At 46.6% G+C, this 25951-nt stretch overlaps 1 protein-coding gene, 1 long non-coding RNA gene and 1 pseudogene across 11 annotated transcripts; 2 read left to right on the top strand and 1 right to left on the bottom strand.

The window, feature by feature from the left end:
- Positions 1 to 456: 456 nt before the first annotated feature.
- Positions 457 to 17057, bottom strand: LOC125512404. 7 transcript variants are annotated; one of them, XR_007285372.1, is made up of 9 exons: positions 16764 to 17055; positions 4818 to 5051; positions 4405 to 4707; positions 4239 to 4297; positions 3949 to 4123; positions 3701 to 3849; positions 1060 to 1271; positions 895 to 939; positions 457 to 774 (listed from the first exon to the last, which is right to left on the bottom strand). It is a non-coding gene; the product is annotated as an uncharacterized LOC125512404 (long non-coding RNA). The 7 variants fall into 7 exon arrangements; XR_007285370.1 differs by having other exon boundaries at positions 457 to 793; XR_007285371.1 differs by having other exon boundaries at positions 457 to 939; positions 3949 to 4116; positions 16764 to 17057.
- LOC125512402 (cysteine synthase-like) lies at positions 4304 to 6479 on the top strand. Of its 4 annotated transcripts, XM_048677497.1 has the most exons (7): positions 4304 to 4454; positions 4543 to 4670; positions 4780 to 4982; positions 5049 to 5177; positions 5480 to 5638; positions 5778 to 5971; positions 6084 to 6479. In XM_048677497.1, the coding sequence occupies exons 1-7, from the start codon at positions 4374 to 4376 to the stop codon at positions 6201 to 6203; spliced, it is 1014 nt and encodes a 337-aa protein (XP_048533454.1). In that variant the 5' UTR covers positions 4304 to 4373; the 3' UTR covers positions 6204 to 6479. The 4 variants fall into 4 exon arrangements, with proteins under 4 accessions (XP_048533454.1, XP_048533453.1, XP_048533457.1 ...); XM_048677496.1 differs by having other exon boundaries at positions 4780 to 5177; XM_048677500.1 differs by lacking the exon at positions 5480 to 5638.
- LOC125512403 lies at positions 6614 to 16750 on the top strand (annotated as a pseudogene).
- Positions 17058 to 25951: the final 8894 nt, after the last annotated feature.

Consider the following 25951-nt stretch of genomic DNA (forward strand, 5'->3'; position numbering starts at 1 on the left):
AAAGGATGGCTCACATTCTGTGGATATTGGTTCAAGGGTTGACATGTTTTCTCCGGTGGCCATCCCCATCAAGGAAAGATTCTCTCCTACTACCAGGTCGTACCTTTCTCCGGAGGTTGTTAGCCAATGGAACATGGCTGCCATCTTACCGCGGTGATGAAATGAACATGGACCCCAGCCTGTTCTTTTCCACCCAAACAGGATTGCGCTTCTTCTATTTTATGTTAATATCGCGGTGCTTGCTTTCTTTTCATGTATCCAGCCTCGCTAACGAGTTAGCACAGATGAACAAGGGCTGTCTAATTCAAAACTTCGGTTTACCAACAGATGAATGAAACTATTTTTCCTTTCACTACTACATACATATGCAGGCGTTAGCACAATAAAATTCACAACTCCATGATTTTGTTTATGCCATAACTGCTCTCTGCTTGATGAGTTTGGAGCACAGTAATGTTTCACCAGTTTCAAAATCTTAAAGAAATATGGTTTAGTTTGGCATAAATTATGTGTTAGCGACTACCATCAAATGGGGATATAAGTGCAGAACTATCTACTCAAGAATAAGGGAAGAGTTTCGTACAAAAAATGAATAGGAGAAGAAGAAGAAGAAGAAGAAGAAGAAGAAGTGAAAGATAAAGCTATCATGAAGAGAAAATATCTTTTGGAACCTGTTCTTGCCATCCTCCCCTTCCCGGAACTTCAGGAACTCCAGGAACTTCTTAGGTTGCATCGAAGGTGGAAGAAGCAACAGCATAATATGATCGAGGTAACCTAAGAAGTTCCTGGCGTGCTATTATGATCGAGGTAATCATCAACTCCAGGAACTCGAAAAGGAACCCAATGAAATGAATCGAATGGAGAATAGCACACCAGTTCGCATGCCACTCTTACCCTGATTAACTCGATCATAAGCGCTGTGCAAAGATCGACTTGCCCCTGCACAAACATCAAATTAGGATAGTTAACAGAAAGCACCCCTGGAGATATTTTATAGGTTGATAGGCTCCACCAAGAACTTCAAATATACTTGCGCACCGACAAGAGGCAGGAACATACCCCTACTGCACATTATTCTTCGTTAGAAATTCCGATGAGGCGATGCACGAACCACCAGAGGTGACATAAAAACATGCCACCTTTTGACCTGATGCGCAGTAGTACCACACTGAATTGATCAATGATCATCACAGTTAGATAAATCCCAACTGGAGCAGTCTCTTGTGAACAACCTCTTGATTGTGTGCTACAAGTCTACAAGTGTCCTGATGCTAAAACAGAGTTCAAAACTGAGCAGAGTAAGTGCTGCTTCATGGTTAGTTAACATAATTGACGGCGCAATGTTTCCATTACCACCCCCGAGTAACAAGTGAACTTACTATATGAAAATTACCGTAGAAGAATTGTTCTATAGTTCCGGGCTTAAAAAAAGCATTTTTCTGCTACTATGTTAAGCTCTAGAGCAGAGCTGCATGACATTGTTCTAATGTTAAGTTTCAACGTAGCATCAATATTTCAACAAAAAGATTTTGGTCGGGTCTCACCAAAAAAAAACTATATAGCATGCTATGGTAGCAGTTTATAGACGTTCCTTCCAAAATTAGGGTTGATGGATACAGTAGGACTAGCCGGACAACTATTGCTCCATCGCACGAAGAGCTGCCTTTCTGCATGCCATGTGACTTGTGTTCTGTGATGTGTATTAATACCCTGAACTTTTGCGCCTTCTTCCTTTTGTGAAAATGATGTGTAGAAAGAAGAAACCCTCATTTCTGGACATGCAACCTGATGGCTCAGTGTTTGGAGGCGATTGCTGGGGAGGCTCAGTGGATGTATCTCGGCAGGTAAGTAGCCAGGTAGGCACGTACAACTTCGTGTGGATGCCAAGGACCGAGGCCTGATGACTGAAAGTGAAACATTCATCATATAATGTGATGGCATTTCGCATCGGCTTCTGTTGTGGGACGATATTTGATGTCCATTTCCATTCGTTTATCGATTTTGGCGGTGCCATCAGAAGTGGCCAGATTGTCTGGGGCCTGTTTGGAACATAATAATTTCACAGGAGACACAAAAAGCCCTCCAAAATCCGCACGCAAATCATTCATTCCCTATAAGAGGTCTAAGGCTACCAGATCAATGATTTCGCAATTTGGATGGACAAAGGAAACTGTGGTACAGTTACCTTACAATTATTTGTTGTTGATGTTTGAAAAGACTTTTGTTATCGATGTGACTTCTATTAAGAACCTAATGTGCGAGCATGTCCTAAATGGATTCGAAAGTGAAAAGTGGACACAAATCTAAAGTTTCCTAGTCTCCTAGATAGTGTAGAATCTACTGAATAATGAACAGGCTGCAGACTCCTCGTGAATAAGTGTCCTGAAGTTGTCCCACCATTTCTCGGTCTGAATCTGGAAAGAGCCCTTTTTCCTGCCAAGCCAGTACTTATCATGCCAGGTGATCATCTCAGGTCTCCCATGCCATGATAAAGTACCCCTTTTGTCTTTGAATTTTCCTTGGCCTAATTATTCCAGTTACTTGGGTGCCACAGGAAATCATAATGATATACTTCTAATTATCATGTATGTACCCCCTCGCATCGCCACAGGAACTCCCTCTCTTGATGCACCGTACGTATACATGGCAAGGCTGCGTGCGGATCCAGTCAGCGATGAGATCGGTGTGCAGGGAGTTCTAATGAAAACCGTGCCAACTTAGGTCATGGAGGACGACGACGACGTCTCCGATGTTGTTTCCTTGTTAAGACATCGTCGTTGCAGGTTGCGTCACCACACTCGGGATGTTTCGGGGGAAACCTTAGATCTGGGTCTCCCGAATCAGATGATGACGACATCTATCTTCGATACAGTGCTCCCTCCTGGGGGCATCGTTTTGGAGCAGGTGTTGGCTAAAGGGAACAATAGGTGGAGCAGTGTTGCATCTTCAACATTAACGACAGGCGGTCTCGGTGACATAGCGCAATTGGGTCTCGGTGCTGGACGCGTGTTGATGGGCGCGCGCAAGAGGGTGGCACTGTCTGGCGCCATGGTGGTGTCGACAGCAGAAGGGTTTGGCAAGGTCAGTGCATGGGTCACTCCTGAAGATGGAACGGCGGAAGATGGCAGCGACAGAGTATAAAGCGTGCGCATGTGGTGCGTGTTGTGGGTCTGCTAGACCGGTTGGTGCTCCTGGCTAGCCGGCGGGTGGCTTGGTTTGCCCACCGAATTACTTGATCTGCGTTGGCGCGAGGTCAAGGCACATCATCAAGCTTGGGTGCCATGGGCATTAAGTGACATAGGAGTAGTCGCCCACTGGGTAAAAAAAATGCTTATGATCTCACAATGCTTCTTTTAGGGTATGATCTCACAATGTAATTGTCACTCTTATGATACTTTGGTAAACAGATTCAAATGATTTAATTGACTACAATGGTTGGTCATCTTTTGGTTTTTTATTTACCAGAAATTATAAGTTTATTTGCAGTATGTACGTAGAATCCAAGCATCAGCCTCCTTGTAAGCACAACAATGTAGATGAAAGACAGAAAAACTCTGATGAATGTTTTCTTTCCTATGTAATAATCCGATACACCATGAACGTGAGAAACAAACGTTTCTTAAAGACACTGACTAAAACAGTGGAGGTTTGATAGCAAGGCCATGAACAAAACAACAGCGAGTTGTTTTATAGCACACACCTTAACTAATTATCTTTTCAGAGAGCAGGGAAGCTTGCCAAATCTGTGTTGATTACCCCAGCATCTTCAGCTCATGAATACGTAACCAGTCGTCTCAACTTGCAGCGAAGTCACAGACCACGAGTCTAATACATTTGGCACTTTGTGACCTGGTAAATTGCGAAATAATCCATCACTGCCTTGAGTATTTAATAACATATACAGCAGGATGATCGATGGTTCAGTTCAGATTAAAATTATTTACTTACCCTCTGCATAATGGTTGATTGTCTTGTTCTATAAGCAGGGAAACTTGGGGTTCAAGTTCCAGGCTTCCAACCCATCGGTGGTTTCTTGGCATACAGGGAAACTTGTGTTCCAAGTTCTAGGCTTCCAACCAATCGGTGGTTTTCTGAATTTAGTATCTCATTGGCATGCTGCAAACTGATGTAGTGTCATATGTCAACAGATTTTAATTAAAAAAAATGTCTGGATGGAAGTTTCAGGGACACTTCCCTGAAACCTCCAAACTCAGTATTAATTTATCCATGTGGTATACCATCAGAATGGGACTTCTCAGCTATATAACATCATTGAACGCTGGAGCGCCTCCTATTTCTGTGCATCCATTTGTTCAAGACGTACGAGCTTGTTAAGTTCTAGCTTTACTTGTTGTAGAATAAGTACCAGAGAAATGGAGCCGCAGGAAGGAAGGAAAGGGATACCATCTCTGCTGTCCTCGCAGGGGGAGTGCATCGCCACCAACATCACGCAGGTGCCTACTTTCTCTGTATATAGTCATTATTCCTTCACTGTACAAAGCTTGTTATCTTTAATCTGCAAGTAAATTCTATGCCTTCCAGCTCATTGGTTGGACACCACTGATAGAACTGAGAAACATCACTGAGAAAGACGGCATAGGTGCTCGGCTTATTGGGAAGATTGAGCCGTACCAGCCCCTTTCCTCTGTGAAGGATCGGAGTGCTCTCAGGTGGCTGCTCTTTTTACTCCCTTCCGAGGAAGACATTCTTCACCTCAAATGTACCATACATAACGTCACGAGTTTCGACAACAATATGAATGAATGAAACTTTTTGCAGATTGATCGAAGATGCAGAGGAGAAAGGCTTGATCACACCTGGCATCACAACGCTGCTGGGGGTCACGAGTGGTAATCTCGGCATCGGCGTGGCGTTCATTGCTGCTCAGAAAGGATACAAGTTCATCGCCCTCATGCCTGCTAAACTCTCGCTTGATAAGCAGATACTAATGCGATTCCTTGGCGTAGAAGTGGTATTAGTTGGTAAGGACCTGAGGTACCATGACCCTCATATCACGTGCCAGATGGTAACATCCTTGTCTCCTGCAGATGCTGTACAGCATGGATTCAAAGCTTTACTCGATAGGGTAGAACAGATGAAGAAGGATGTGGAAGATGTGTATGTTCTAGATCAATTCACCAACCCTGCAAATCCCGATGCCCACTTCAGATGGACTGGTAAGTGGTAACACAATCTATTTGAACTAAATTGGATGCAGTAGCAGTAGCGTTTGAGTAACTTTAGATTGTTTGACTATAAGGCCCAAAACTCAGTCGAAGACTATGAACTGACTAACTTATAAGATGTTGAAATAAATTGATGGATGATATGCAATAAATGTTGCTATGTGGTGTTGGCCTCTGCAGGATCACACTTCCATGCAACGTTCTACTCTTTATTTGTATTTTATTTTATTTTTGAGATTCCTGACTAAAAAAAGAACCTCGGCACTAATGCATCGAACTAAATATGTCCTTAGGACCTGAGATATGGAAAGATACAGCAGGCAAAGTGGACATATTTATAGCTGCTTCAGGTTCAGGCGGCACCATCACAGGTGTGGGGAGGTATCTCAAGACGAAGAACCCATTTGTAAAATTAATATGCGTTGAACCAGCTGAAAGTCCAGTGATTTCAGGCAAGAAACTACTACTACTATGATAAATATATTGAATAAATGATACTCCTGCTAGACATGCTTGGCTATGCTCATCAGTAACCTGGCTACCTTTCTTGGATTGTAACTCAGTAAGACCTTCCCTGCCTATGATCTGTAGGTGGCGAGCCAGCCTTCCACAACATCCTAGGAATAGGGCCAGGTTTTGTCCCAGAAATACTGGATAGATCCCAGATAGATGAAATTGTAACAGTAACTACTCAAGAAGCTATGGACATGGCTAGAAGGTTGGCAAGGGAAGAAGGGTTGCTTGTTGGCATATCTTCAGGCGCAAATGCAGCCGCCTGCTTAAAGGCAAGCTCTCTTTTTCAAGAGTCTAGGATCTTTTCTCATTTGCAGATGCTACAGTGAATGCTATATAAATCCACTTATTATGCAGTCCTCTGATTCGGGTACTTCCTCATAGGAGGAGAACAGGGGAAAGATGATTGTGACAATGTTTTCCAGTGGTGCAGAGAGGTATCTGAATTCAGAGCTCTTTGCGCAGGTGAAGGAAGAGTGCGTCAACATCAACATGACCTTCTGATGTTCAGGTCGAGGCAATGACAGCTTAGGGATGATCCAGAAGGGTAGTCTTATCATAATACCAGATACTGTTTAATAATTAAGAGATGAAAGAAAACACGCTAGTGTCATAAGTACAAACCATATGGTTGCAGGTTACAGAGGATAGCGGTATAATACTATGGTTGAGGAATCACCTCAAACACACTATGGTTGATCCATCATGAGCCCTCATTTGTACTAGCCTTACGCTTGTATGAAGGATGACATGGTGATATAGACCAACCCATTGCATTCCTCGAAGTGAGTTAAGTTCAGAGCTAGAATCTCATGGTCCATTCGGTATTAATTACTAAAACCAAACACCCATACTTGTCCATCACCATACTGTTGATATAAAAGAAACATTTTTTTGTAGTATAAAACAAATCAAATTTACTGAGACATCCAGTTAACCTTCTGGTATTCTGCCCAACATGCAACGACGAGGGTGACCCTAACTGTCACATGACCTAGCATGGTTACATAGTTCCAACTTCCATGGCTGGGATCACTTGAAGCAGGGCCGTCCTCAGAAATTGGGGGCCCTGCGCGTCTGCAATTAGGCCCTAAGTATGGAAAAGGTAGTTGTAGCTGTGTGCATCGCAATGATGCAGAGGCCAGGGATTAAGCCTCCTTTTCGGGAAAAAGAGAAAAATTATTTATCATGCTAGTAATACAATTTTATGCAAGAATTATATCTTGCCAAAAGGCAACTCTTCGAACCCTTAATAATTACTCCCTCTGTAAACAAATATAAGATGTTTTCAGAGGGAGTACTAAACTAATTTTTACTTGAAAAGCGGCATCCTTCTGGCATTTAATTACACAGTTTCTTCCACCTAGTTGCTGCAATTGTCAACTGGGAATAGAGGAAATAATACCAGGCGAGTTCGACGGATATCCATGAAAGAATAGGGCAACATTATTGCTAATGTGATTCTCTAAGAGCAACTCCATCAGGGCCCCTAAACACAGCCCCCAAACAGTTTTGGGGGGCTAAGGCCAAAAAATCGGCTCCAGCAAGGCCCCTACTGTTTGAAAGGAGGTTAAACCAAAAATTCAGCTTCGGCAGGACCCCTACTGTTTGAAGGAAGATGCCGGATGAGTCCAGGAATAACAAAAAGCTTTCATCTCCTGTTTGAAAGGAATCTCGACTAGTCTTATGAAGAGAGGAGGAAACCTTGAGTAGTGTGGCCAGGAGACCTGCTGGTCAAGCGAGTACTCCAAAATGTGTGGATGCCCCCCCACCCCACCGTGGCCCCTCTTCTTTATTGACGCGTCAATGGCGGGCTTACGCCTGCCTGAACATATATTAATAATCACCAGCCAATTAGAAAAGCAGAGTAGAGATACAAAGAGGGGGGAGGGGGCTACAAGGACAGGGTGATAATTAAGCTAAAATCTCGCAGTGATACAACATGGAGCCCGAGTCCCTCTCTAACCAGAGCCCCGTGAGTTCCTCTTCCTTCCAACCAAAATCCAGCTTCTTCCTGTTCTTTACAACAATACTGGTGTCTCTGCTGCCCAAATCTTGCCTATACAGTGCACAAACCAATCTGGTGATGAACTCCAAATCCTACTGGGACCAAAAATCCATGGATTCCTCTTGCTTTCAACCAAAATGCTCCAGCTTCTTCCTGTTATTCACAATACTGCTGTCTCTGCTGCCCAGATCTTCTTGCCTACAGTTCACAAACCAATCTGGTGATGAACACCAAATCCTCCTGGGACTCGAGAGATATTGGGGGAGATCACCTGTGCTTGGCAGATGGAACCTCACTTCTTCTAACCACTGTAAATGGGGAGGAGTTACATGCAAAGATGGTTTGGTCACTGCCATTTCCCTTCCACGGCAAACCTTTAGGAAACCAATCCCACCGTCCCTTTGCCTCCTCAAGAATCTTACCTACTTGGACCTCTCCTACAATAACTTCTCCACTTCATTCCCTACCATACTCTACAATTGCTCCAATCTGAAGTACCTAGACCTTTCCAACAATGCCTTTGGTGGGAAACTCGCAGCTGACATAAACAGTTTATCAGCAAAGCTCGAGCATCTCAACTTATCAAGCAATCATATCATGGGGGAAATTCCACCATCGGTTGGATGGTTTCCAAAGCTCAAGTCGCTGCTCCTCGACACCAACCAGTTTGATGGAAGTTATCCAGCAAAGGACATCAGCAATCTGGCCAACCTCGAGGTGCTGACACTAGCGGAAAATCCATTTCTGCCAGCTCCATTTCAAGTTGAGTTTGGCAAGTTGACACGCCTCACATACTTGTGGCTGTCAGGTATGAACATGACAGGTGAGATCCCTGAGAGCCTGTCAAGCCTCACAGAGCTCAGTCTCTTGAGTGTGTCAAATAATATGCTGCAAGGCACAATTCCGACATGGGTATGGCAGCATAAGAAGCTTCAGTACTTGTACATGTTTGCCAACAGTTTCACAGGCGAGATTTCCTCCAGTGTCACCGCCGTAAACTTGGTAGAGCTTGATGTGTCCTCAAACAATCTGACAGGGACAATACCAGATGACTTTGGTAGGCTCATCAACCTTACCATGTTGTTTCTCTACACGAATCAACTTCATGGGTCAATACCGCCAAGCATTGGGTTGCTGCCGAATCTCAGCGATATACGGCTATTTGAGAACATGTTATCTGGTTCCCTTCCACCAGAGCTTGGTAAGCACTCACCACTAGGTAATCTTGAGGTCTGCAACAATAACCTCTCGGGCGAGCTGCCAGCTGATCTTTGCTCCAACAGGAAGTTATATGACATCGTTGTGTTCAATAATAACTTTTATGGAAAGCTTCCACAATCGCTAGACGGCTGCTACCGGTTGAACAATTTAATGCTGTACAACAATCATTTTACTGGAGAGTTCCCCAAGAGCATCTGGTCAGTGGTGACAAATGAGCTAACGACAGTTATGATCCAAAACAACAATTTCTCTGGGACCTTTCCTACCCAGCTTCCATGGAACTTTACACGTCTTGAGATGAGCAATAATAGATTCTCTGGTCCCATTCCAACTTTAGCAGGCAAAATCGAAGTATTCAGGGCAGCAAACAACTCTCTTTGTGGCGAAATTCCCTGGAATTTGATGGGTATTTCACAGGTAACAGAACTTGACCTTTCTGGAAATCAAATTACTGGATCAATACCCATGACAATTGGAGTGCTAAAGCTCAATGCACTTAATCTAAGTGGAAATCAGATATCTGGTACTATACCTGCAGCGTTTGGATTTATGTCAGGGCTAACCATCCTTGACCTCTCCTCGAATGCGCTATCTGGCGAGATCCCAAAAGCGATCAATAAGTTGAAACTGAACTTTCTAAACCTCTCCATGAATCAACTCACGGGGGAAATTCCAACATCATTGCAAAACGAAGCATATGAGCGAAGCTTCCTCTTCAATCCAGGCCTCTGTGTCTCATCGAATAATTCCATCCCTAATTTCCCGATTTGCAGTGCAAGAGCAAATAACAACAATGATATCTCCAGGAGGCTTATAGCCCTCTTTTTTGTTCTTGCCAGTATCATGCTTGTGGGTTCGGCAGTTGGTGGTTTCTTGCTATTAAAGAGGCAAAAGAATACCCAAGATCCTCTATCATGGAAGCTGACCCAGTTCCATGCACTGCATTTCACAGAGTATGATGTTCTTTCTGGGCTCTGTGAGCAGAACTGGATTGGAAGTGGCAGGTCTGGCAAGGTGTACCGAATTAGTGTTGTGGATGGAGAAGGTGGTAGTAGAATGGTGGCTGTTAAAAAGATATGGAACGCCCAGAACCTTGACAGCAAGCTCGAGAAGGACTTCCTTGCAGAGGTCCAGATATTGGGTGAGATCCGGCACATAAACATTGTCAAGCTGCTCTGCTGCATCTCAAGCTCAGAGGCAAAGCTTCTTGTCTATGAGTACATGGAAAATGGTAGCTTAGACAGGTGGCTCCATCAGAGGGATAGAGTTGGTTCACTGGCACCTTTGGATTGGCCCACCAGATTGCAAATTGCCATCGACTCGGCAAGAGGTCTCTGCTATATGCACCATGATAGTTCACCCGCCATAGTGCACTGTGATGTTGGTAGAATCAAGTACTCTACCAGGTCTAGGGCGTAGGTGGTAAGGGAAGGATGGAGGGGGACGTGGCGAGGAACGGGCGCGCCGGCGGCAGGGCGCCGTCGCGAGCTAGGAGAAGGGTGGCGGCGGTTAGGGCTGTTGGCGGCTAGGGTTTCCGGCTCCTCAGGGAGTCGGACAATAGGAGATAATATTCTTCTTATTGCCTGATCTGAAAAGAGTCTTACAACTTATATTTATAACCTAGATAACTTGCACACGAATTAACCTAAGATAACTTGTGGGCTAAGATTGCCCGATGGGCCTTCCATATGACAGGCCGGACATAACACTTCTCCCCGCCTGCACAAACAGCTCGTCCTCGAGCTGTAAGGTGGGGAAGCGCTTGCTTGAACTCCTCGAGGTAATCAACCAGCGTCAAACACCTTCTCGACATCTGGGGCGGCCAGGTCGGCGGCGACGGCGTCCTCCGGAATGTAGTCTGCCACCTCCAGGTAGAAGAGTCGCGGGCAGGCGTGGCCGGGCTTGTAGGGTTCGTCGCAGTTGAAGCACAACCCTTGGCGGCGACGCTCGAGTATCTCAGCTGGGGTGAGCCGGCGGAACGGGCGCCCCGCGGTCGCGGCGAGGGGTGCCGCAGAAGCCTGCACAGGCCGACCCTGCGCGGAATCCGGTCCGGGTAGCAACCCGGCAGTCTGGGACGGTGATTCCTGCTGGATGGCCACCGCGCGTCGCTCGAACGCGCGGGCATAATACATGGCCGACTGGAGATCCTGGGTGGTCCGGCAGACCGCCCACAAATAACTCGGCGCGCTGAGTTGCGGAGACGCCCGGCGCGTGGCACGCCAGGGCCTGGAAGCGGTTGGCATAGTCCCGCACCGTGGATGTGAAAGGTAAGCGGCCGAGGGCCGCCAGTCGGCTCCCGCGGATAGGAGGCCCGAACCGGAGGAGACAGAGCTCCCGGAAGCGCTCCCATGGTGGCATGCTGCCCTCGTCCTGCTCGAGGGCGTAGTACCAGGTCTGCGCCGCGCCTCGGAGATGATAGGACGCGAGCCAGGTACGATCCGAAGCGAGCGTCCGCTGCCCTCGAAAGAACTGCTCGCACTGGTTGAGCCAGTTGAGGGGGTCCTCCGTGCCCTCGTAAGTGGCGAAGTCCAGTTTGGCGAATCGAGGGGGTGTTGGCCCGCCGTGCCCGGGGGCGGCCGCAGTCGCCGCCAGCGCGTATGCTGGGTCGGGAAGCGCTGGGGCGTAGTTCGCCGAGCTGGAGGGGTGATCAAACCGCAGAGAGGGCGTCGGGTGTTCCGGCGCCGTGGAGTAGACCGGGCCCGGAGACGAGCCGGTCGCCCAAGCGGGGATCGGCGATGGTGACGGTGGAAACTGCACCTGGTGCAGGGGCCGACCCGTAGCCCTAGGCGCGGGTGGTGGTAATGTCGATGGCGGCGGCGCCTGGTGGATCTGCTGCACCGGCGCCTGCGACGTGGGGGCCGGCGGTGACGCCGGAAGAAGCTGCTGGGTCTGGCCCCCCAGCGGCGCGGTGGAGGCCGGCCATGCTGGCCACGGCTGTCCCGCAGCCGAGTAGTGCGGCAGCAGCGGCGGCGGCTGGGACGCCCCTCCGTAGGGTGCCTGGAAGGTCGGGGCGGGCCACTGTAGCGGCGGCGGCCCGTAGGCGGTGGTGCTCGGTGGCGGGGGCTGGTTCCCGGCGAGGTAGAGGGTAATACCCCTGACCGCCTGGACAAGCTCCCGCAGGGTGCCCGACATCTCCTCGGGCGAGAGGAGCGGAGGCGGGTCCGCCGTGATGGTGATGGGCGTGGTGGTGATGGTGGTGCCGGATGCGATCTCCGCCATCGCGGTGGCAGTGGCCGGCGGCAGCGAGAGCGGGGTGGAGGTGGATGGTAGCGGCGGTGATGGAGATTGTGACATGATCGGCCTGGTGTCTCTGGATACCAAATTGGTAGAATCAAGTACTCTACCAGGTCTAGGGCATAGGTGGTAAGGGAAGGATGGAGGGGGACGTGGCGAGGAACGGGCGCGCCGGCGGCAGGGCGCCGTCGCGAGCTAGGAGAAGGGTGGCGGCGGTTAGGGCTGTTGGCGGCTAGGGTTTCCGGCTCCTCAGGGAGCCGGGCAATAGGAGATAATATTCTTCTTATTGCCTGATCTGAAAAGAGTCTTACAACTTATATTTATAACCTAGATAACTTGCACACGGATTAACCTAAGATAACTTGTGGGCTAAGATTGCCCGAAGGGCCTTCCATATGACAGGCTGGACATAACAGATGTCAAGTCTGCCAATATCCTTCTGGACCCCGAGTTCAGAGCAAAGATAGCTGACTTCGGGCTTGCTCGGATTCTTCTCAAAACCGGAGATCCTGAGTCAATTTCTGGCATAGGTGGTACCTTTGGCTACATGGCACCAGGTAAGAAATAGAAATGCAGACTCAAACTAGTATATATTTAGGATGTACCATGCGCTAATCGCAGACTAGCTTTTTTGCAGAGTACGGATACCGGCTTAAGGTGAATGAGAAGGTCGATGTCTACAGCTTCGGAGTGGTCCTGTTGGAGCTCACAACGGGGAGGGTGGCAAATGATGGAGGCTTGGAGTACTGCTTGGCAGAATGGGCATGGAGACAGTATCAAGAGTATGGCCTGTCAATTGATCTTCTTGATGAAGACATTCGAGATCCAGCCAACATTGAAGATGCATTCGCAGTGTTTACGCTAGGTGTGATCTGTACAGGTGGGCAGCCTTCAGTGCGGCCATCAATGAAGGATGTGCTGTACGCTCTTCTCCGGTTTGAACATAAATCCAGGGAAAGAAGCCCGCAGCATGTTGTCTCTGAAGAAATGTCACTTCTAGAATCCTAGACTAACTGAAGACGTAGAGGAATAACGATATTCCAGTTGATGGAGTATAATATATAGAATTTCCGGGTGCAAATGATGTACTAGGTGATTTTCTGTTTCGCTCTTTCACATGCTAGTTTACCTTATCCATTTTGTGTCGACATAAAGCTTGTGAAGTGTATAAGTATTTTTTTGACCGGAATGGCAGGTGCTCTGCCTTTTCATTTAAGGGGGGGGGGGGGGGGGGGGGGGGGGGGATTGTACAACGAGTTGAGAAATCAACCGGGAAACCTATCTAAAGAACCAAAAACAAGGTAAGCCAGGCCGCCAAAAACAGCATGGCAAAGACAGAGGGACTACTCCCATGCCTCCTTCAGGAGGCCTAACTCGTCCCTAATCAAAGACTAATTCCGGGCTAAATGCTGAAAATGCACGCAGTTATTATTCTATATACAGACCAAATATTCGCTGAAAATGTACATAATGATATGGATGTTGGACTACAAAATTACTGGTTATTTTTGGCCTGTGTGTGTGTGTGTGTGTGTGTGCCGCATTTAGCTCTTTAGAAGGCTGGTACTGATCAAAGTGGGTGGGAAATTAGCATATTATCGTGAGAAGAATAGATAGGTCATGCTCTAATGTGCTAAAGGAACACTTGGCATTTACAGGGTAATGTTTAGGCCACGACGCTTGCTTACGAAGAACTACTGGTAAAAAACACAACAAAACATCTGAACTTCTAGCTGCCTCTTGAAAAAAATATCTAAACTCACAAGGTCAACACAAATTGCAACTCTTTCTTCAAGAGAGAAACATAACTGGAGCAAGAGCATGTATGGAAGAGTCTAGAATAGAGTAGAAGTGTGTGAATGTAATGTAAATCTGTTTCAAAAAAACATAATAATTATATTCTCCATTAGAAGAGGTGTACTAAGTTTAATCATGAAATCTTCTATATACTACACATGGCAGGATCTGATTCTGGTGTAATTAAGGCCAACTCCATCGCATGACCCCAAATGGTCCATGCGGCTCGACATTGAATCGGCCAAGAGGAGGGCCCGGCGAACCGTTGCGGCGGAGAAGAAAGCCGCTGCCGACTACGCCGCCGAGGCCGCGGCCGCGCAACACAAGGCCGCTGTTGACCAGAACGAGGCCATCCTCGCCAAGGCCACGCAGGCAGCGATGACGCAGGCCCTCGTCATGCTAGGGTTATGCCGACCCGGGCCGGCCATTCTCTTCGCCGCCGCCATGGCCGCAACGAGCACAGGATCGTCGTCCGTCCGTCCTCCGCAGTTCCAGTCGCCGAGCTCCTATAACACCGGAGACGGCCGGTTTTCATGTGCCACGGCAGAATGGTCAGACCCGGTTCTCCACATTGCCGGACGGCAGCGTGATCGCGCCGGCTAGTCCCGCCAACCAGGCCGTCATCGACATCAACGTCACACCTGGATTCAGTGGCGCTGGCCAGTCGTCCGACGGGATGCAAAGGAAGCAGCCCTCGTCGATTCCTACGGCCAACCTTCCCGGCGCCCGCAACCTATTCGACAAAATGCCAATCCCGACGCCGACGGGCGACGATCCTGACTACACCATGTTCATGGAGAGCGTAATCTTCGAGGGTCGTGGCCAGGCCTTCCACCCCGACGGCCAAGGCCAAGGCTTCGATCCCGACGAGACCCAAAGTCAAGATGGCCGCGGCCAAGATGGTACGGACCACTACGGTGTCCACATAGAAGAAGAGGCTGACGACCATGGCAACTCATGGCATGAAGATGACGACATGTATTGCGAAGATGAGGAAGAAGAGGTTGACATTGCGGAGGAGCCATTGTTTATCGATGAGCTGGCCCAAAGAGCCGAGGCACAAAGGAGGAAGCAAAGCATTCGCACAGGATCATACAACAAAGAAGAGGGCACGTTGATTTGCGAGAGTTGGATGGAGATAGGCCAAGATCCCAAGACCGGTGCCGAGCAAAAAGGATCCGTCTTTTCGACGAGAGTTCATAAAACCTTTCACGAACGGAGGAAGTTTGCGCCCTACAAGCTTGCGAGCAACCGTGGCATCAACTCAATCCAAAAGAGATGGGGTTTCATTCAACAAGAATGCAATAAGTATTGTGCCGATCTTGAGAGCATTGAAGCCCGTCCCGTGAGTGGCCTAGGCGCGGGTGACTTGGTATGACCTCTCCTATTTGCATTGCTATGCCATGTTCATGTTTGTTGTATCTTGTGTCCTTCGCATATTTGTGGCCTTCTTTTTGATTGTGTAGGCATTCCAATCTTTGGAAGCCTTCAAGGCCCGGCATAAGAACAAGCCATTCACTCTCACTCATTGTTGGTCGCTCATCAAAGATTGTCACAAGTTCAAAGATCAATATGCCGCTCTAAAGAAGAAAGGAGGGACAGTGGCCGTGGCTGCTAATGGAGATGTGCTCAAGAGGCCGAGGGGCAAGACCAACTCGAAGCTTGACGAGAAGCGTGATGTGGCATCTATCGCCTTGCAAGAAACTTTGCACGGCATGATGACTCAAAAGGAAGTGAGGGAGGAGAGGAAGCGCCAAGGAAAGGAGGAGCAAATGAAGATATACTTGGAGCTCCAAATGAAGAAGCTTGACATGGAGGAGGCCGCCAAGAGGAGGAAGCTCGACATGAAGGAGGCTGCCCAATTGAAGAAGCTCGCGATCGAGGCCACCAGTGCCGACACCAAAGCAAAAGAGGTGGTGTTAGCAATCATGAGCGTGAACTTGACCAACATGTCCCTGAAGAGAAGAATTTGGTTCGCGAACCGGCAAAAGGAGATGTTCGACCAAGACGGCCTGAACTAGGGAGGCCTCGGCCATGGACTATGGCCGTTCTTTTTAAAGGCTGGCAAGTGTGCCAACCGCTGGCTATGTTGCCAGCAAGAAAGTTGTTCATTTTGAAGGCTGACTAGTGTGCCGGCCGCTGGCTTTGTTGCCGGCGTGAAGACTTAGGGCTTGACCATTTTGTAGGCTGGCATATGTTTGCTGGCCGCTGGCTTTGTTGCCGGCATGCACTATGAACTACGGCCGCGGTGGACAAAAAATTCATTTGCAAAAGATTTCAGGCAGCCAGACCCAGATGCGTCCGCGCGTTGGGCGCATCCAGAAAAATGGCCGGACGCCGCCCCATTGCCCTACCCAAACGGACGTTCGTTCGCGGTCGATGGTTGGAGTTGGCCTAATGGTAAATCGAACGGCCCGCAACACTCAGATTTGCCAGATCTTGACCATGGATCAAGTTCATCCAATGATATACATTCAAAGTTATTCATACACTATATAGATGATACAGATATAGAAAACACACAGAAAAAGGAAAGCATCTAAAATTCTAGCTGCCTCTTGAAAAAAATATCTGGATCACAACAACGATGGTCTGAATTGACTCTGAACTTTCTTGTGGTGAGGAAAATTGTCTTCGAATTTCACACATCACAATAATAAAAAAGAGTATTCAGTATATAGACTACTAAAAACTGAACCTCGGTATGGCATCCGGACATTTATTTTTTCTGAAAAGGAGGGTGACCCCCAGGGTATGCATCCAACACAAGTGTTTGATAATTGGACGAGAGTTACAGGGCTTACTTGCTGATCTCGTACAGGCTATAGAAGCGAGGGGCGAGGGGTGTGACGCAGCTGGGGAGACGGAGGAAATCCCTTCTCGGTGCGGCGTTGGAAGCGCTAGAAACTGTCGTCGCCAGCGACGAATGAGTAAGAGGAGAATCAGGAGATGGGCATTCAGCCGTGGAGTCCAGACTAACCCCCTGTGAACAGGGACGCACGGATGGCAAATCCGTGTGCTCTGCCCGCTCGTACCAAGGCCAATATGTCGCCCGAAGCATCGGCGACTATCAGGCCGGTCCAACACTGTAGCAAGCGTGAGCCTTTTCTGTTTTTTTTTCGGTTTTCCAATGTACACAGTACTGCTACGATTTTTCTAGGGTTTTCTTTGGTTTTCTCTTTCTCTTTCTGTTTCTTTCTACGATTTCATCATTTTTTGTTTATTTACTCGGTTTTTCTTTTTTTTAAACACATATCTACTTTTTATACACATTTCAAATATACATGATTAATTTCTTTTACAAAATTTATGTTTTCATGTCTATTTCTTTCGTATACATTGTACCTTTTTCATGTACATCTACATGGTTTCACATTTTATTCAATACTTTTTAAACATTTTTTCAAATAGGTGTTAAACATTTTTTGCCAAATACATGTTAAAAAAATTGTGTGCTATGAAACATTTTTTAAACTATGCGAATATTTTTCTACATTGGATAAAAAATTTAAATTTGAAAAAAATTGTTTGAAACGCTTGAACACTTTCCTAAACGTAATGTGCATTTTTTGAATGGATCAAAACTCCTTTTAAAATAAAAACTTGTTTATAAAATATTTTAATAAATGTCACCTACATTTTTTGAAACACGTGAGCATTTTTACATTTTTGAAATGTTCATACATTTTTTTGAATGGTAGAAACATTTTCTTTGAGTGGGTCAAACATCTTTTTTGCACCACATTTACATTTTTTACACTGCATTTACCTTTTTCATAATATATGTATTTTGTTTCTTAAAATATAAACAAAAAGGAAAAAAAACGTGTGACAGCAGGCATGACGAGAGCATGCCGTACAGCTCGCTTCGAGTGGCACATAGCCGCGCCCGGTACCAGCGTCAGCGCACGCTTACGTCTCCGTACCACACCGGCCCATTAGTCACCTCCTCGCCTTGCACTGCCAGTGCCTAATAACCACTAGTACTAGCACACGTTGTGCTAAAGACAGTAGTACACACACACACACACACACACACACACACACACACACACACACACACACAACATTAAGAAAAAAAGGTAAAAATCTGATCAAGTATTGCAAGAACAAAAATGTTCACGTATACAATCAGAACATTTTTATAAGTATATCATGAATGTTTTTCTAAAATAAATCATTTTTAAAAAGTACACGTTTAACCATTTTTTGAAATATACACAATGAACAGTTTTTAAAATACATGTTGAATAATTTCTCAAAACATGATGAACATTCTCACCAACAAAATGAACATTTTGTAAAAGTATGTGATTAAAATTTTCAATATGCACGACACACATTTTTGAAAAACACTATGATTTTTTAATATATGTGATAAAAGAACTGAAATAACTACAAAGGAAAATAAAAAAACATTTGCTGCAAATCAGTAACATTTATTACAATATGCGTAAACATATTTGTTGCAACAGATGAACAATGTTTTCACAAGAAAACATTTTTGGAAAATACATGAACTTTTTGTTACGCGTGTGGAAAAATTATTTTTGCAATACATGGACATTTATTACAGTATGCGCACAGATTTTTGTTGCAACATATGAACAATTTTTTCACAAGAGAATTTTTTTAAAAAAATGCATGAACGATGAGAACAATTATTAGCAAAAGTTGAATAATACAATAACCGATTTGAGAACAATTTCTCGTATTTTAGAAAATTGTTTACATGTTCCAAAAAAACCTAGTTGGGATCCTTCATCTCGATCTTCCTGGTGGTCCATGATTCAATTGCCTTTGGATTGGATTTCAAACATGGCACGACTTTTGGCCCGCGAGGTCATCTTGTTCCTCCTCCGTGCGCCCCATGGAGGCGCTCCTGTCACTTCACCGGACGATGTTTTGCCCTTGTGAAGGCGTCGGCAAGGTCCCTCAACGTGAACTTGTCATGAATACTTCCCGCAAAAAAGAAGTTGCATTAAATACTCTTTTTTTAGTTGAATGAATGCTTCTCTTCTTGATAAGGACATATTGAGCATTAGGCCATCTCCAATGCCATACGCTTAGACATGCGCCAGGATCAATTTTTGACCGATTTCCCAACTAATTAGCGGTTGGGCTGTGCCAATCGTGGCATCGATGCAAAGGCTGGCATCCGACGCTTGGCCCTTTTCTTCGCTGCACCAAGCACCCCTGGTTGCTTCTATACCTAATGATAAAGAACTGCGCGTTTCTATGATCTTTTGATCTATCTGGAAGTTGATATTAATTACCCACTAGACCACCCATAAGTGAAAAAAATAACCCTTTGTTTTGTAGGTTTCATTGCACTCAATGTTTCGCCTCAGAAAAGAAATAGCAGAACAAGGACTTGAACCATGACCGCGTTGAAAGAGCCTGCATGCATGAAGTCATTTAGCCAACTTTGCTAGAGAAATAAAGGGAGATACTCTTTTATTGGTTAAGTTGGTTTAAAAAAAACTTAGAAGCCACATATCGATGTTGTAAATCCGTCGCTCGCGATGGGACTCCCGTGCGCGACTCCCGTCCCGTCTGCGCCGCGCATGCACTCCTCGGCCTTTGCCTACACTATGTAGCAACTCCGCTGGGCCTTTTTGGGTGTCATCGAACTGGGCCACGCTGAGCCAAAACGAAAATAATTGCTAGTGTGCAGGATTTAGTGAGTTCAACTAGCTTTTGGTTGTGATAAAAGACATGCTTCACTTATTAATCAATAGCCCCACCTCACTATTTTACACCGGATCTCACCAATTTATATATGTCTGTCGATAGACAATCAACAAGCACCTTCGAAGGAAAGGAAAGAATTAAGATAAACAGGATGATGTGTGGAACATATATGGCCAATTGACTCTAATTTAAGCAGGGTCATGGGGAAAAAATATTTATGGGATGGTATAGGCTGCGGCCAAAATATTTAAAGAAGAGAGCATATATGACTGATTGGCTCTAACTTAAGCGGAATTGTGGGAATAATATTTCAGAAATAGGATGGGCAAAGTTGATCTTTAAAGAAGAGAACAAGACCAGTGACGACCTGCCAGGTATTCAATCAAACAATACTTCGATTCATGTGGCAGTGTCAGCCAATTTAGTATTGGGTCGTCGCCCCATTGAGGACGTGTATAAGGTGTGGATGGGGCGCGGCATGGCCTCACGTCTTCAGTAACAATCATGTTGAGCAATGGGCACCCATCACCAACACGCTCTAATCCTAGGTGCCGCCTCGCAAATGCTTGCCTTGCTCGACCAATTGTTGTCCGTCACCACGCACGACAAGAATTTGATCGGAATCAAAATCAAAATCTAAAAGTCCTTGTTGCGTCTGACATAAAATGTTTTTCAAATTTGGAAGGACTTATTATTTTTTCCATTGCAACACACGACCTTTTTTGCTACTAATTGTCTATGATAGTTAGCGCGTGACATGGGAGCTAGGGCGTTTAAACATTTTTTATTTATGACATCTATTTATTTCCCCTTATAAAGGGTCTGAAGAGTCTAGTGTTGGACATGCCCTTAGATATGCGGACCAAGGCATTGTAGTTGTTCTTTTTATTCAAATCTTCAGTCCTCAAACAATGGCCATATCATTTACAATTTGAGCCAAAATAAAGTCAGGCACATTAGAGTCCCAAGATTCAGATAAGCTAACTCTAAAGCAATGCTTTGCTAGACTATCAACAACTAGATTTGCTTCCATACAACAATGAATATAATCAGCGCTTGAAAACTCAAACGCTAGGAGAGTAGCATCTGTAATGATTGGCGTGTCCGGACCCATATATCCCTTCGGATTCGGAATTGCATCCAAGGCACTCCTACTGTCCGATTCGATGACAACTTTAGTGCAGCCGATGTTAGCCGCTAGGATCAGTTCGTTGCGAATGGCGTTGATCTCTGTTGAGACCAGAGTTGAATCATGAGGTAAGGTCTGTGTTGCCGCTGCGATGAAGTTACCGTGATCGTCCCGAGCCACAACATCACATGCCCCTGCCAATGTTTCTGCATAAATGACGCGTCAATGTTGATTTTAACATACCATGCATTTGGTTTCTTCCACACATGCTCAGATTTTCTATCGATAGATTGGTTCGGTGTATAGCTCTAAATAAAATTTGTAGCTAGAACTCGGGTGGTTATCGTTGTTCTCTCTGAGTTCTGGACGGTTTCACATTTTGCTCCTTGGCGTCTTTGCCACCAAATATACCACATAGCTACAAGAGTCAGCCCCACTACCGGTAGTTCATGCACCACCGAACGATAGTCGGAGAAGAGCGTCCAGGTTGATAGAGCCCGAGTGGTGCTAAGCCACTGCATGATGAATTGCATCGACTAGATTTAGTTCGATCCATACCTCATTCGCTCGAGCACAAGTCAATAGACAATGTTGGATATCCTTCAATCCAATCTTACACAATGGGCATTGAGGTATAACAGGGATGTGTCGTTCAGCTAACACACATCAGGACTATCTGCTCTAGAAAAGTGGTGTCCCAATTGTTGGTTGAACGTCAAGACTATTTATATATAACAAAGATTAAAACTAGTCCATGCAACAAAACGTGAGGTTTCCAAGATGATGACGGGCGAGAGAGCGTCAAAAGACGTCAAAGTCTCCGTAACCCGAACCGTCAGATCGGTCAGGTGCTGAGATATATTTATCCAAGGGTCTCAAATCAAAGGACATCCAGCTTTCAACTGTACACGCGGGACGTACGGGCGCCTTCCCGTCCTCCTCGATCGTAATCGTCGTACCCGGTGGACTGCTGCCGTGCTAGTACCGACTGACTATCCGGAGCACAACACACAGCAGGCATACAAACAAGGATGAAGCAATCAAGCAGGTCTCGCTTTCGGGGTCCCGGGCAGGGAAACAAGGGATCGAAACAGCTCTCCTCGCTGGCCGCCACCCCCAAAACTTGAGGCGCCTCCGCCACTGGATGCATAGCGACGCGTACTATAGCCCCCGGACTTTGCAGTCCTGCCATGCCATGGGGGCTGCATGTGCTCCAACCCATCGGCGGATGCATCGATGACCAGTAACCAGCCATGGACCGCGCCGCTGGATGCCCGTCGCCTGCCGGCAACGGTTTTGTCCGCACCCGAAGCCGCAGCCGGGCAGCGAGAAGGACACCGGCAGAGCTCGATCGACCTTTTCGGCGCGACGCACCAACCAATCTAGGGATCAAGCCGTGGATTCGCGGAGCTGATCGCTGTGGCCCACCCAGCATTGATGTTTGGTGTTGGACCCCCAGTGTTCTACTTCTCGAGAAAGAAAGATTACCACGAGTGCTCCGATCATGTCATTAGGGTCGCTGTATGTAATGAGCTGACACAGGGATCACAGAGATGACGCTGCTGATCATTGTTGACAAACCATCACTCGAGGAAGAAGAATGTCGTGAGCTACCAGTGGCTGATCATTTGTCAACAATGATCGATTGATGGGCTGGAGCTGTAGATGGAGTAATGTTGTTGCAGTGACAAATGATCCTGGCTGCCCGCGGTACACCGGCAGATGAGACGCCAAATCAGCACCAAGCGGCATAGCGCGGTAGCAGTTGTTGGGCTGGAGCTGTAGATGAAGTTATGTTGCTGCTGGAGGTTTTTCTTTTCACGAATAGCGTTTTCCCCACTTTTTTGATCTTAAAGACGTGGAATAGGACACGTTCGTAATGTGGTTGACATGTTGCCTAACAAAAGGACACCCTGTACGGAGCCCGTTACAAGTACCGCACATATCGTCATCAACTAAGGGCAACTCCAACACGCGGATCACCTATTTGCCAGCAAATGTTCCGATCAGTCAGTTTCAGCACTTTTAGCCATTCAAGCCACTCATCAAAAATGTCCGGACGATCCGAAATCCCACAAACCGGCTTTAAACTGGGGGAATTTCTGGGGGAGTCTCGACATCCACCATGTTGAAGTTCGATACCCTGGAACAACTCAGAAATCATCTCCGCTTCCGCTCTCAAACTCTCTGTGCATTCACACTCTGGCCGACCGGCCTCCGGGCATCACTTCGACGAACCGGCTACCCGCCTACCTGCGTTCACGACAACGCGACGATCGAGAAGGATACTCCGACTTTAAAGACGATCATAATCAGGCTCCTCCGTATCCTCCTACCTGCACAATCCCCCCTCCTCCTCTCCCACACATCCACTGTTCGCCACACATCGCCAAACCTCCGGCCGTGATGGGCAAGAAGTTTGACAACGAGAATTGGTGGCCGGCGCATGACTCCGGATCTGGGGGCATCTCCGGATCGAATTGGCGTTGCCGCCCTATGTCTCCGGTGGCCTTGTTGTTCATGCCTCTGTCCGCTATCATGGTGGAGCTGATCTCCTCGGATGACGAGGAGCAGAAGCCACCACCACTCAGTGTTGCGGCCATGGCAGATGGAGATCGCACTGCGTCGCTCATTGATCAAATGTGATTCGTCGCCGCCGTCCCCTTTACGTAGTCACGGAGTCCAAATCGGACATCACGTGAAGGAGGATCCGCCCACCCCGTGTCGCCACTGCGGCGTCCAAATCGAGCGTTGCGCTAAGTAGGAGCCGCCCTCCCTGCCGCATGGTCACGTCAAGGAGGAGCCGTCCTTCCTGCCTCGTTGCCATCCTGGTAACCAATGGAGCCCGTTTATCGTGAAGAAGGACGAGGCGGCTTCTGCTCCGTCCAAGCCACGTCCACGCGTGAGTACTACCTCCAAGGCGCTGGAGCCGGCGGCGCATCCTCCTTCGTGGCCAATAAATGCCTCGTGCGGGGAGAAGTGCAATGCGGCGCACAAGGCGACATTACAAAGAGCCAGGTGGCCTCGACCTAAGTGCTCACGGACACTGTGCTTGTAGAGACTTGTTCCGTCGAACGATCTAGGATCAGCGAGCAGTCAGACGCCTGACACCGGTGCCATCTCAATGACCAACTCCTCAAAGTGGGGTTGGCGGAGTCTAAGCTCCCCCTATTCATTTGAGCCATCGGCGCCACCGAAGACAAGCGACGCAAGGCGGGGGAGAATGCGGCGAAACGCGGGGCGACGACAACGATGATGGCTCAGATGGCGGCAGACACGATGGAGCATACAATGACACAAACGACGTCGAAGGTGCTGGTGGCCTCGAAGGCCATGCCTACGAGGTCACCATTCGGTACCTCGCTCTAGTTTGTTTAGTTTGTTTTAAATTTAGATTTGACTTTTTAAATATTGTATATTTGTGTGAAATATATGAAACTTTGTTAAATTCCGTTTGTTTAGCTTAAATTTTATTCATTTTTGCATTAGTTCTGAAATGGGTTCAACATTTGGTGACTAATGGCCGGCACCCGGCCAGCTGTCCATAGACATTTGATGATGTCCAATAGGTGATCCACGATTGAAGTTGCCCTAAGGCCATCTCCAAGGGCATTCTTGAAATGGACGCCCTCAAATATCTACGGACACGTGCGGACATGTCCGCAGATACCCTCATTTTTTCAGGCAATCCAACATTGTCACCTATCTTTTCCCTATTTGTCCATGGAGTGAGAGGTTTTCACGTGGATCTAGATGGCTTTTTGGGTGGGTCTGGACGTGTCTGCAAACTCCCCGATTTCTCCCTTCATTTGATGTTACAACAGGGGATTCCGAGTAGTCACCCCTGTCCGGACATAAATGAGGGCTGAATAAGCGTCTGTGTTGGAGGCCTAAAAATGCCAGGCCGTCCGATCCGAACATTTGAGGACGGAGTAGGGGTCAACGTTGGAGATTCCCTATAGGCATATCTACTTTGCAAGACTTTGAGTGCAAAATGAAAATAGGACAAGTGTGCATGTGCAAAATAAAAGATTAGAAACATATATGATGTCTGTTTTCCTTAGGGGAATATTGTGTACACCGGAGGTATTAGGCATATTATAATGCACTACAGATGTAATTAGCATCTCTAGTGATCACACCAAATTGATAGAAGGAACATAACATTTACACAACATGTATATAAATTGTGACACTTCATCTTGGAGAAGGGATCCATTCCCAATTCGACAAGGTCGGGGGCTTAGGGGTCAGTTTTCTGGGAAGGGAAGGGAGCAAGCACAAATACACCATGATTAGATGGCAGTGATTTGCTGGACTAAAATCTTGGAGGCTTGGGCATAACCGTCTCTGGGATAATTAATAATTCCTTGCTCGTCAACTAGGTTTGGAAACTTAGCCCAAAACTCTACGGGTTTATGGGCAAAAATTCTCGTGGATAAATATTTTCCTAACTCTCCGGTGGTTTTAGCAACAACTTTGGACTCGTCATTCTAGAAAAGGGTCCAGGAGGTTCTACTAGGGTTTGACATGAGGGTATGCTTCTCGATGAAAGACAGACAAAACACTAGGTTTTGGACAAACAAGTGGATTAGGAATTCCTGCTATATGTAAAATTTCGTGACATTTATGCACTTGCAACGGAGTCAGACATCTTGGTTGCGGAGGCATTTAAAAGTAGGAGCCCTAACATTGCCTTTCAACGAAACCCTTCAAACACATAAGTTGAGATTCAGAAGGCTCACCTTGACGCCATGATGTTCTGCAAGTGCACGGGCCTATGTAGCACAATTCATGGGAAATAAGTGTCGAAACCTAAAGAAGCTAAAGAAAGGCACTACCAGTCCCGCAACTACGTTATCACATACACAACTACGTTCACCCAAACCGTAGTTTGGAAATAGTCTATTCTATCATTCGCTAGGAAAACAGGAAGGAGGGATTTTAACTAAGTACTACTAGGATGTAAAATAAATACTTAAACTACAATGAAGTAATAAACTAATAAATTAATGTGATGTTTTATTCAAGCAATGGTGGTGTCTAGGTACGAGTATCTAGTACCTCAGGACATTTGAGGGCGTTAAGCTGTCAACCAAAAACATAGTTGGCTCACTACCATGTATTTATACGATAAAGTAATTTACATATGATGGGCGGTCCATCACA

Source organism: Triticum urartu, chromosome 6, assembly GCF_003073215.2.
Source record: "Triticum urartu cultivar G1812 chromosome 6, Tu2.1, whole genome shotgun sequence".
In the NCBI taxonomy this organism is placed as follows: Eukaryota; Viridiplantae; Streptophyta; class Magnoliopsida; order Poales; family Poaceae; genus Triticum; species Triticum urartu.